At 55.0% G+C, this 13,000-nt stretch overlaps 1 protein-coding gene across 1 annotated transcript in view; it reads left to right on the top strand.

Moving 5' to 3' along the window:
* GALNT17 (polypeptide N-acetylgalactosaminyltransferase 17) overlaps window positions 1-13,000 on the top strand; it is a 429,831-nt gene that overhangs the window by 194,837 nt on the left and 221,994 nt on the right. Inside the window, exon 3 of the mRNA XM_045993859.1 lies at window positions 8,163-8,329. Coding sequence (XP_045849815.1) covers window positions 8,163-8,329 — 167 coding nt within the window. The remainder of the gene's footprint in view (window positions 1-8,162; window positions 8,330-13,000) is intronic.

Here is a 13,000-nt window from a genome sequence, read left to right as displayed (position 1 = left end):
GTGGTTTCCCGTAGATGGCGGCAGCGGGGTCAAGGTGAGGTTGGAGGGCTGAGCTGGGGTGGAGCTGGGTGCCAAGCAAAGGGCTTGAACCCGACCCTGAAAAGCTCTGGAGAGGCAAGGAGATCGTGGAGAAGAAGAGTGCTGTGGTTCCCTTTGCGTATTAGGAAGATCAGGCCGGCTGGCTCAGTGGGTGGAACACGCAGCTCTTGTAACTTACAGCCCTTATAAGGGATGTAAGTCGGAATCCCACGTTGGGTGTTCATCTAAAAACGCAGTATTGACAAGGCAGGAAGGAGGTAGGTCCTGCTGGCAACAGAGCAGTGGATAGCACGAGGCTGAGCTGCACAGGGGGAGGCTGGACGAAGGGCACCAGCTGGTGGCTGTTGGTGTCATTCAGATGGGAAGTGATGAGACATGGAGCTCTGGTGGTACAAATGGGAGGCAGGGATGAGCGTCATAAAGAGATCCTAAAGATGGCAGAATCTCCAGGATTTGGTGACCTACTGGATGTGGTGACTGTGTCGTGATTCTAGCTGGATGCCCGCAAAGAGAGAGCATGGGGTGCCCCCACGATGCGGATGGGAAGGCACAGCAGAGCAGGCGGCCACGTTAGGCATGCTGAATTAGCGGGGCCTAGGAGACGTCAAAGGGGAGACGTCCCATGGGAAGTTAGCTGATGCTTGAGCGAACGTCCAGGTGAGTCACGCGGGTTTGGAAGTCGCCAGCGTGACGGCGGGAGCCGTAGATTTGGATGAGGTCAGCCAGGTAGAGTCTATAAAGTGAGATCAGGAGATAGGAGAGAAGGAGCCTTGAAGAAGTCAGAGATGTGAAGGACTAGCAGAAAGGGCAGCCCAGGAAACAGAACAGGTGGCCAGGGCTGATCACGGTGGGGAGAGGGGAGCCTGGGCATAGGGGAACCCCAAATGTGTGGGCATCCAAGAGTAAATCACGTTTATGTGAGGAGAGAGGCAACCGTGTTGGCTCCAGCAGAAATGGATGCTCAAGTAAGGTCAGGTTGGGAAGTTTCCCTGGATTCTGGCCACGCGGATATCCTCAGAAACTAACCAGAGCAGTTCTTGTGGAATAGGGTAACCAGAAGCCAGATGAGAAAGGAGTGAGGGCCTAGATGGGAGGTGGAGGAGGGTGGCAAGGAGAAGCAGGACTGTAATTAAGATAGGAGGAGGGGGGGCGCCTGGGTGGCTCAGTGGGTTAGAGCCTCTGCCTTCGGCTCAGGTCATGATCCCAGGGTCCTGGGATCGAGCCCCGCATCAGGGTCTCTGCTCAGCAGGGAGCCTGCTTCCTCCTCTCTCTCTCTGACTGCCTCTGCCTACTTGTGGTTTCTCTCTGTCAAATAAATAAAAAAAAAAAAAAAAAAAAAAAAAGATAGGAGGAGGGGCCTTTTTTATGTAAATGAGAGAGACCTGGAATGTCTGCTTCCTGCCTCTGCTTCCTTCCAGGGAGGACACACAGACAGGGAGCAGGGTTGGGAGGGCCAAAGGTTTGCTGGGGGCCCCTGGGACTAGGGAAGTGCTTCTCACATTTCCACCTGTAGGGGAAGCACTGTGGGGCTTGGTGGGGATTCTGGGTGGTGGGTCTGCCTGATGGCCAAGCGATGCTGATGTTACGGGCCTGGACCACTTTTGGAAATTCCTGCTGGTGGCCTTGATTCCTTATGTGGAGTAGGAAGCATGCTTCCCTGCCTGAGGGAGATGGGCCAGAGGAAGGTGGTAAAATCTGAGAGCAGTGAGTAGCGGGGAGTGGGGAGAGCTCCTCTGAGGGCTCGGTGGAGACTGGAAACCTGGGGTTTGTCTTGTCATTGGCTGCAGATGGGAGGCTTTCTCTCTCTCCTTATCTATCTCTAGCATCTATGATGTTTATGTTTATAGCTGCATGTAGATAGATACATAGGAAGAGAGAGCGAGAGTTAGAGATTTATTTCAAAGAATTTGGCATACCTACGTGTGGAAGCTGGCTGGCTGCCATGTCCCAACTCTGCAGGACTCATCCGCAGCTTGGAGACCCAGGGAGGGACCGATGTTGCATCTAGAATCCAAAGGCGGTCTGCTGGTGGAATTCCCTCTTCCTTGGGGGTCCTCGATATTCTTTCTCTTGGAACCTTCAACTGGTTGGATGAGGCCCACACACATTGTGGAGGGTAATCTGCTTTAACCCAAGCCCACTGATCTGAATGTAAATCTCATCTTTGAAACAAAAAGTACTTTTGGTGCATGTGAGTGGCTCAAGTCAGTTAAGTGTCTGGCTCTGGGTTTTGGCTCAGGTCCTGATCTCATGGGTTATGAGATTGAGTGCTATGTCAGGCTCCATGCCCAGTGGGGATCTATTTGGATATTCTCTCCCTCTGCCCCTTCCCCTGCCCACACTTGCTCATGCGTGTGCGCTCTCTGTCTCTCAAATAAATACATAAACCTTGAAAATAATCGAATGAAGCACTTTCAGAAACATCAAGCGTAGTTTGACCAACATACCATGTCCCAGCCACGCTGACCCATATAATTAAGCGTTACAGTCAGTTGGACTTGCTTTGGGATCTGACTTCACAGTCTGACCCCACCTCCACAGCGAGCCAGAGAGAGGAGGGAGCAGTTTGTCTCCTTGTTGGAGAAAGAGTGAAGTTGTTGGTACCACAGAAAGCATGTGGAACATTCCCAAGTTTGATGTCAGTCGGCACGTGTGGGATCAGTGCTCATGGCTATTTCCGGGCTCAGGAGTGTGGGCATTTTTGCAATAGGGCTTCCAAGGAGGAAGCTCATTTCTGTTCTCGGTTGATCACAGCCCCTGGCTTGGCTGGTGCAGCTTGAGTTGGCGCACACAGGCCACATCTTTGGTCACGTGTGCGCCTTTGGTGCTTGTGGGCTCACGGGACTCAGGCAGCAGCTGCGGGATGACTGTATGACAACTTGCCTTTCCTTCGTGATCACTTCTATCCGGCAACTGGACCCCACTGTTTGGAAACTACATCCCCGCGCTAAGTGGCTGGGCCACCCCACTGCTTTCTTGGGGATGGCGCCCCTTGGCCTCTCGGTTTGCGATGGTTGGGTGTACATGAGGAGTGTCTGCATGGGTCAGTGAGCGTGCGGCCGTGCAGGTCAGGGGAGCCGGCGTGCCCGTTCTGAGGTGCGGGGATGGTGGCAGGGTGTGGGCCTTCCAGGTGTGCCTCCTACGTAAGGCGCATTCCAGCTTGGGAAGGGAGACATTCACGGACCCAGGCCCTCCATTCTGGAGTGGATCTGAGGTGGTGTAGATGTGACGGTGGCGGCAGGCAGTTCCCGAAGAAGCCCTCCCCTCCCAGCTCTGCCCGCGGCCGTGGAAGGAGAGGGTGTGATGTGTCCGGCCCACTCCCATGACACCCTCAAGAGCTTTCTCGTTGGAGCGTGGCTGCTCTTGGGGTGAAGGTGGTGTTTTCGGACTCAAACTACCTATTCTGTTTGACTCTGCACACTTTCTGCCTCTTGTTTCTCTCCATGGTGCGGGCACGTGCTGGGAAGAACCTTCATTAATGGATCTTTACGACCTCACGCCTGTCTTTGGTGCACTTTGAAAATGAAAACAAGTCGGCCTGGTAGGAATTTGCAGAGCCTGACGTGAGTCTGTGCTTCCAAGACTTGGCTCTTTACTGCTCCATCTCTGGACAAGCTTAGCTAGGTTTCTTCCGGAAGGCCCTGGGAGAGACAAAGAAGGGGGCCCTCGTGCTTCTGTGTGTTCAGCATGCTCTCACTGCCTGCGCGTCCCTCTGTTCTTGCCCATGCGGGTTTGATCCATGGATCAGCTTTCCAGTTCACGGCTCCTCTTCCCTTGTCCTCCTGACCCAGCGCAGTCCAGCTGTCCCAGCTGCTGCAGGGACAGCTGTTTGGCACTTAGCACTGACTGTTGCCTTACAAGCTGCCTTGCACTTAAGTGTTGAATGTGTTTTTGCTGCAAAACCCAGGCCTCTTGGTTACCAGCAGCAGGATCAGAGCCTGGGCAGAGCTGGGGACTCTCTTCCCTCCCTGGGATGGGGCGACATGGGGCAGAGACTGAGGGGCATCCTTGCACCCAGGGCAGAGCTGACGGCGAGCAGCCAGCAAGGCTCTGCAGAGTGGCCACATGGTGACCGTCCTGGTGAGCTGAGTGACTGGGAGAGATTGGGTAGGCCCTGGAAGGGGGGCCCTCACGGTAGGGCTCCCAGCCCCCGCCTTGGCCAGACAGGGGCCTCTGGGAGACTTTAAACTTCAGATGGTGACACTCACATCCAGGCACCCTTGCTGCTTTTCAGACTTGTGTGACTCAGGGCAGGTGACTTCACCTGTCCGGGCCCCCAGTTTCCTCATCCCTGCAGTGGGGACGATAGTACTGCCTACCTCCTAGGCAGGCTGCTGGGAGGATGAAATGAGATGGAACAGTCCATAGAAGCTTCCAGAAGTTTCTGGCACATAGCCTGCATTATGTGAATATAGGTTTCGTTGTTGTCTTCAACATCATCGTCGTCAGCTGTGAGTCTCCTGGACCACACGGAGTCTGAAGACTTTCACAGCCGTGGGGATGTTGGGGTCACCTTTTTGTTCCCAGCTTGTCAGGCTGGGTCACAAGTGTGACTTGGCACCCTGATCTGTACCACACTTGTGTCATGTACGTTGTCCCCTTAAAAGGGGGTCATGGGCAGGGGTCTGCCTCTGAAAGGGCATGGCCTGCTTTTTGATCTGTGTTTTCTTCCTTGCTGGAGGCCCGGCCCTTGACCTTCTGTCATGTCAACCGTGATCCTCTCTGGTGGGTCCTGAGGTGGCCGGTTCTCCCCTGCTCTCCTCTCCTTACTCCGCATCCACGAAGGGAGATGGCGGGCACTTTGGGTGACAAGTGAAGGCCATGCCAGGGGCTCTGGGGGAGGGGAACAAGCGTCACTGTCGGGGACATACCAAGTTCAAGGAAGTGGCCCAAGCGTATGGACAGATGGACCCACAGACATCAGGACAGACGTCAGGGGTCCGAGACATCTCACTTGGTTGGTTACTTGTCCCTGCTTTCTTTGCCCCATGAGATCGGCTTGGCAAAGGCTGGTTCCCTGTCAGGCCTCTGGGGAGAGAACTGGGCCTGCGTTCTCTGCAGTCCCTTCACGCGCAGACGGAAAATTATCCACATCTTAAGGTGGTTTTCCTGCTGACTGTCTTCTTTCAGACACGGCTCGCTGACCCATTATTGAAGGGAAGTCTGTGGTTTCTGGGACCCAGAGCTGAGCCTGTGTTGCTGAGGGAGCACATGACCCCCAGCTACGGGTTCAGAAGCGCTCGTTCCGGGGTGTCTTGCAAATCGCGAATCTACTTATTATCCACACCACCTCCCAGGTTACTCTCACCTGGATGCGGGGCCTGGAAGGTGGTCGGGGAGGCAGGAAACACGTCTGATCCTGCAGGTTCCGTTATCTAGAGACGGTCTCTGGCCTGGCCACTCCCTTCCTCAAGTCTGCCTGTCTGGCTGCCCGGCACAGGCCATTGCTGGGCCCCCCCGAGAGCACCGGGCCCCCCACCGAGGCACCGGGCGCTGAGCACCTCCTGCCCCCTTGACTCTGCGAGAACTTGGGAACCACGGGGAGGGCTTCTTTCAGGTCAGCCTGAGGGCAGCAGGGGACACCAGGTATATGTGGTTTGGTACACTGTGTGGGGGTCATGCAGCCGGAGCAGGAATTCAGCTTCTACTCCTGGGGGCAGAGCCGTATCCATCCCCTTTCTCCGGGCAATCTCTCTGTACATCCATGGCCTGCCAGCCTCTCCTTCCTCGCACCTTCCTTCCCGCATTCACTTCTGCCGCCAGGCACGGGGTGTCTGATGGGGAGCAACGTGTGTGCCCATCCGCACCTACCCCATGCTTCAAAACCGCACTGTCCTCTGCTCTAGAATATGCCACATGTCTTCATCGTGAGCAGTGAGCCAGGCCCAGGGACTTTTTTTTCTTTTGAGGCAGTGTTTTCGTCCCTAGATATTGAAGACCAGGAAGGATTGCTGATTTTCATAACATTGACTGTATTAATCTTTGCCCACTGTGAAACCCGAGGATGCTGGGCATGGGAGAGGTGAAGCGTGAGCCGGGCAAGGACAGAGACCCGGGTAGGCGGGACTGGGGAGGAGAGTCCTGGGCAGGCCCCGCAGGAAGGGTCGAGGGTGAGTGAGCGCTCTGGAAGCCGGGCTCATGGGAATGGGGAGGACACAGAAGGGGACGACGGGAGCGGGCGGCAGCCAGGATGAGGGGGTCTTCCGTGAGTCTGTGTGTTGCATTTTTACGGGGTCTCAGATGATCTTCACGGAGACCTCAGCCAGGCACCCACAGCGAGGCACACACATCGCACGTGTCGAGATGACAAAGCAGGAGCGGTGTGCTCAGGGGGACACGTCCAGCATGTGACAGAGCTCTTCTCCTTTTTGAAATCCGCCCCTCCCTGATTTACTGCATGGCCACCTTGACCCATGAAGGGGCCGGGGTGGGGCATTCCTCTGAGGGTCCCACATCTCCCCCTTCACCCGGCGGAGAGGTGCGACTCACACCTGAGTCTTGATTGCGTCATGACCCCAGTGCCTGTGGTGGAGAAGACGGTGCTGGTACCATGCAATCTGGTCTTTCCACTGCTTAATTCCAAGCCAGAAGATGTTAAAAGCAGAGGACCAAAGGCACCAGCCCTGGGGATGAGCGCTCAGCAGATGTGGGTGTGTAAGGCAGGTGTGCGCTCCTGCATGGGTGGGGGAGGGATCGCACTGCCCGCCTGCCAGGCTCAGAGTGGTTGAGGGGCTCGGAGGGACCTTCCGGGGCACCCTCCTCCCTCGGATCACCACGCAGTAAATGAGATGATTCCCACTGACTGTCCGGAGCCTGTCAATAACCGTTCTCCTCTCCCTGGCAGCCCCCAGAAGTGAATTTACAGCAACGTGGTAAAAATGAGGCTCCATGATCAATGGGTCCCCAGACAGTCTCCTCCAGGAGACACAAATGTATATTGTAACAAAACTTTATTTTCTCCCGAAAATTGCCTGCATGATTAATACGGCCTGACACGGCCCAAGCTGTTCCGCATTAAAAAAACAAGCCATTGTTCTGCCTCCTTCTTCAATGCCCTCCCCGTCTCGCTCCGGTCCTTCATCTGGTTTCCTTTGTTTTCTCCTCTAATGTGCGTGCTCTGTGCTTCTCAGTCTTGGGCAAGGGGGAAGAGAACGTATGGAAATGCCCTAGCTCTCTGTTCATTCCGCTGGGTTCCCACTCCCTGTTGCCAGCGAGGCTCAGCCGAGGCCATAGTGCTCCCGGGATGGAGTGTGGTGCTCTGGGGACTGAGCCAAGCAGAGCATGTTCCCTGGGAAGTAAACCACCTCTTAAATCACCGGGAGCTCTATAGCCCGGCATCCAGCCTTGGTGAAAAGGAACTCTTCTCTTTCCCTCCATTTTTCAAGGCCGGGAGAGTTGCTGTGAGGGAGGACCTTCGAGGCAGGCAGCCCCATCTCCTGCCCGCCCCCCCCCCAAACGAGATTCTAGAAAGAGCCGGGGTGTCTCAGGCAGCACGCTCCCATGCAGGCAGAAGACCCGCTCCCACGATTATGATTATTCACGTGTGCGTTTTAGGTCCTAGAACGCAGGCTGCACCAGAACAGGTCTCCAGGAGATGTCTTTGTTTGGGTTCCCCCAGAAGCAGACCCTGAGACAAAGTTACGAGTGCATCGGTTGATCGGGAAGGTGGAGAGAACACCCCTAGGGGCTGGGGATGTAGCGCCTAGAAGAGAAGGCATCCCCCGAAGGGCGTGGGTGACGAGCTCAGTCCCCCCGCGGGCCTCTGGGAGCCGGTGTGAAGCACCCCTTGGAGTCAGCTGCTCCGGGGTGAGCGAGCGGGGAGACTGATGCGCCGGCTCCTGGCAGATGGGGACAGCGGCATTGCTGGGGTGGTAGCCGAGGAGGCTCCAGGCAGGGGGATGCGGGCTCCTGGCGTGGGAGGTCGGGCTGGGGGCACCGCAGTGGAATCAGGTAAGTCTGGGAGAATCGGGGCTGGGTCCTTTAACAGCCTCCTTCTTAGGTTTTCGCCAAGAGGGGCCAAGAGAGAGCCAGTGACTTCCACCTTGGGAGCGTGGGTCCATACCCATCCCTCATGCCCACGTCTTCTCCCTCCTCTGACTCCCTCCCCGCCTCTCTCCCCGCAGGTGCAAGGAGCTGAAGTACGCCAAGGAGCTGCCGCAGATCTCCATCATCTTCATCTTCGTTAACGAGGCGCTGTCAGTGATCCTGCGGTCCGTCCACAGTGCTGTCAACCACACGCCCACACACCTGCTCAAGGAGGTCATTCTGGTGGACGACAACAGCGACGAAGGTGAGGGGCGGCCAGCTGCTTCGGAGAGGGGCGTGCGGGTGTCAGGGGGGAGCACCCCTGCCGCTGTGACGGGAGCCCCCGAGTCTTTGCCTCCCGGCCCTGGGGCGTGCCTGCAGGGTGCGAGGTGTTTTGAAGAGGACGTCGGGGCCAACACTGGTCCGTTAGACCGCCCTGTGCTAGAGGGCCTTTAAGAATTCATGCCTGGCCGCTGATCTAGACGCATTTCCCTTCTCCTCGTGACCTCGTTAGGAGATGACACCCAAGGGCTGACTTCTTCTACGCTGCCGCCCCCAGCCGTTGCCATTGTCCTGTGAGGGGGACCGCTCACCTTGCATCTGAAGTCCCCTCTGGGCCACTGTGCCCTAAAGACTGTAGGTAGGAATGAGTGTGTTCGCAGGCCTTTCGTGGTTCAGCTCTGTTAGGAATGACGGCTCGGTGGAAAAGTCCCAAACAAGCAAGTGTGGGGCAGCGGTAAGACGGCCTCTGAGACCTTCGGAGACCAGTCAGTGGGCGGGCCTGGTGTCCAAGTGGGGGTGATGGGGGCATTGGTCTTGCTAATTGTGCCTTGATGTTGGCTTTTGGCCTCCAGAACCCCAGTGCCCACCGCAGGGAGACAGCCCCACAAGCTGAAGCAGAACAAGGCCGGCCCGTGTGCGCGCTTCGGGCCATGGAAGGGTTAGGGACGGGCTGACCCCTTGCTCTCAGCGTGATGAGTGGAGGAGGACTTCCCCGCATGTTCCCAGGTCAGGAGAGGGTGAAGACGCTGGAGGACAATGCCACAGGTCCTGGGTGACAACTGATTACGTCCCGGAGCTCTGGGCTGGGCCTGTCACGTGTCAGCAGCCAGGTGCTGCCGGCCCCCTGCCCCTTCTGAGCTGGCTGACTATTACCCAGAGGGCTCAGGGCCCCTGGGCCAGCCGTCGCCTGCCAGGGTATACCCCCTGCCCTGGGGCCTCGAGATGCTGAGGACCGGTGGGACATTTGCTGTATTTCTCACAACCTTATTTTTCTCTTTTGACCTTTGGCCATTTCATTATCCGTTGATCCTTCTGAAACGGACATCAATGGTCTCCTTGTGAGAACGTGGCTCATTCTGTTCCCTGAAGCCTCCAGGTTGTCGGGTGAAGTCGTCTCCCTGACGAGGCTCCCAGAGCCCCTCCCTGCAGTCTCCCTCTGTGCCCGCCAGGGACCTCCTGCTTCAGCAGAGGGAATCCCCAACCCCGTTTGCTGGTCAGAGCCCACCCACTTGTTCCCCAGGTGTCCCTGTGTGTCTTCTCTTCAGAGAGTCCTTTGCTGACATCCTAGGGCCCTTGCTCTGTGCTCCCTCCACTTCTGAAGCAGCTGGGGATGCCTCTGCGTCTGGCACAGCTGGCTTCTCGGGGCTGGGCAGGACGTGGTTTCCCATGGCCGGACTGGTCGCTGACCCTCGGTGAGCCTCACCCAGCCCGGGAGTGAGTGATGAAGGACAGAGTTGACATGGGGCCAGCGGGAGCCGGCGGCGGTGGCTGCGCCAGGGTGAGCAAATCCAGAGAAGAGAGCTGGTGGTCTCCTCTGGACTGACTTTGGGGGTGGACTCACTGCCCGTGGGGCTCTCCCCACTCAGGGAATCTTGGCAGAGCGCAGCCAGGGGGGAAGAAACTGAAGTCCAAGCCAGTCTCACCCAGGACACATGCTGCGGTGGTCTCCAGAAGGTGACTTAGTTTGGGCTCCCCCAGAAGCAGACCGTGAGACAAAAGATTGGCACATGTCAGTTGATTCGTGAAGGGGAGAGAACGCCTCTAGGAGCGTGGACAAAGTGGGGCCAGGAAAAGAAGACATCCCCCGAGGGCGTGGTGTGTGGACGGGCCCTGTGTATGACAGAGCTTCATCCCACGGGGGCATTCGGGGAATGGAGGCAGTGGGAAGCCCACTCCTCCTAGGAGTCAGCCCGCTCCGGGGGGAGGGAACTGGGGTATTGACACACGTTGGCATTCCGTCAGCACCTCCTGGAGCCCCACCCTGGAGGAGATGCTGTCTCTGGAGGTCCGAAGCGCTGCTGAGAATTTGTGTTCCTCGCAGATTCCGGGGTGGGGCTGAGGCTGCTGGTTGGGGACAGCCCGCTGAAAACCAGGGAGTTAAGTACTATTTCGGTGGTTCCGTGGGTGAGAGGGTGAGACAGGTGCTTGGTCCAGTCTGAGCACAAAGTTAATTCCCATCGATCCTCTTCTCTCCTCCTCCACCTTCCCGAACGCCCAGCGCGTCGTAGTAACACGGGTTCCCTCTTCCTCGCCTCCAGCCTCTGTACGTTCTCCGGGCAGAAGGGCCTTGTCTCTAACTGGAAGAGGAACGTACGATTTTTCTCTTTGTTGAGATTTTCTTGGTGACTCGTATTGCCGAGTTCTGTACGTGTTCTATATACCCTTGAAAAGACCCCACGCACTGTCATCGTGGGACTGAATTCCTGCCAGACATCAATTTTGTGTATTTACATGGACCCGGAGGTTATTTTCTTGAGTCTTTCTGATGATGATGTTTTAGAATCTCCTCCTATGATGACTCTTCCTTCCTGCGTACCTAATGATGTTTGATTTCTGTATCTGTTGTCAGTTTCTTTGGCAACTATAGACTAGTGTGTGCAGGCTTCGTTGTTGGTGGTGGGTGTCATCGTTATGTAATGCTCCCTTTATTTCAAAAGCATATTTTCCCCCCTTGCCTTGAGTTTTGTTCATCTAACGTTAATATCGTTATCCCTGCTTACCTTCGGTTTGAGCGTGATTAAACCATTTTCTCCAGCCTTACCATATTTTCTCATCTCAAAGGTAATGCATGCTTTTTGTAGGGAAATTGAATGTATCCAAAAGGACTTGTAATTGGAAAATAAAATACTGAGCAGAGTAACTGAAGGCAAGGGCTCATTCCCCCTCATCCTCCCTTTCTTTAATGCATACGTTACCCAGTTAAGATCCTATAGTAAAAAACAAGTTAGTGTTCTTGTTCTCTCCCTGAATTGTGACACGTAACATTCCTCTTTTTATTCAGAAAGATCTGGGGCACCCAGGTGGCTCCGTCAGTTAAGCATCTGGTTTCTGCTCAGGTCATGATCTTATGGGTTGTGGGTTCGAGCCCTGTGTCCGGCTCTACGCTTAGTGGGGAGTCTGCTCGAAAGATTCTCTCCCTCTGCTCCCCCACCTCCTCTCTCTAAAATAAATAAATGAACCCAAGTAAGTAAATAAATACTCAAGATCTGCAAACATCATTTTCATGAGGGTAGAGTGGGACGTTCTCAGGCTGGTCAAGACTGGCTCGGGTGCGGAACTATAATCCCGCACCTCTTTGGTTATCCCATACATTAAAGAAAAATGAGGTTTTCTCAGAAAAAGAAGAAAGAGAAAGAAAGAAAAAGAAAGAGAGAGAGAGAGAAAGGAAAAGAAAAAGGAAAGAAAGGAAGGAAGACCCTGGCTCGGGGACTGTGTGGATAAATGTGAGTAAAATCCAGACGACTGGGGATCTGTGCGCACAGGCAACTCAGCGTCTTGCCCTTGTGGGTTGTTTTTTCTAACGAGTTCTTGCATTCCGCTTCGGTGTTGACTCTGGCTCAAGTAAGCCCAGGTAAGACATGGGACTTTGTGGCCATGTGCATTAAACTGAAATCACTCAGGCAAACTTCACCAGCCGTCACTGTTCACCCAATCCCATGGGCACTTTCCTGCTCTGATCTGGCCACCTCTGACATTGTTGGTAGCTTCCTTCCTGGCACTTACCTCCTCCTGAGGCCCCAGCATCACTGTCTTCCCCACCTTGACTCCTTGTTTCCAAGGGGATCACTCATGCTTCTTACCATCAGGACTCATTGGGCACTTTCTCCCGTGCGCGTGTTCGGAATCATCTCCAGATCCATCGTTCTGGTGCGGGACAACTCAGGCTCTCCCCTCAGCCCCAAACCTGGGTCTTCTGCGTCCTTGATGGCTCAGGGTCCCTCTGAACTATAAGCTCAATCTGTCCAATGACTGATTTAGCATTCTGTTCTTGGTCTTGGACATCTGCTTCTCATTCTTTCTCCCCTGTGTCCGTGAAGGGCTCCACCTCCTCTCTGTGTTCTCATCACCGAAGAATGGAAGGCTTTCTGTTCTCTCTCTCCACTCCCTTTCTCAGCAGCCCCTTCATTCCTCTTGAGCGTGATCCTGCCTGGCCGTATCCGGAGCCACTGGTCCTTGTTTAGGTGCTCAGTGTTCTTTGCTTTGATCTTTATTTGAGGGGTTGAGGAGAAGGGGATTTGGGTGCATGGAATTGTATTAATCATAATTCTTTTTTTTTTTAGGTTTTTGATTTATTTATTTGACAGAGAGAGATGACAAGTAGGCAGGGAGGCAGATGGGTGGGTGGATGGGGGCGGGGAAGCAGGCTCCCTGCTGAGCAGAGAGCCTGATGCAGGACTCTATCCCAGGACCCTGAGATCATGACCTGAGCCGAAGGCAGAGGCTTTAACCCGCTGAACCACCCAGGAGCCCCATCCCTTTAGTCTTTCTTATTTAGAGAAATGTCTGTTCAGAGCTTTTGCCCATTTTTTTAAAATGGATTGTCTTTTCAGCGTTGAACTATAATTGCTTATATCTCCTGGCTACAGGCTCTTATCAAGTATATTCTGTAAGTATTTTTTTGCAAATGTATTTGCAGACATTGTCTTCCATTCTG

This window comes from Meles meles, chromosome 21, assembly GCF_922984935.1.
Source record: "Meles meles chromosome 21, mMelMel3.1 paternal haplotype, whole genome shotgun sequence".
NCBI lineage: Eukaryota > Metazoa > Chordata > Mammalia > Carnivora > Mustelidae > Meles > Meles meles.
The sequence above is the reverse complement of the archived record's forward strand: the minus strand, read 5'-3'. Positions and strand labels throughout refer to the sequence as shown.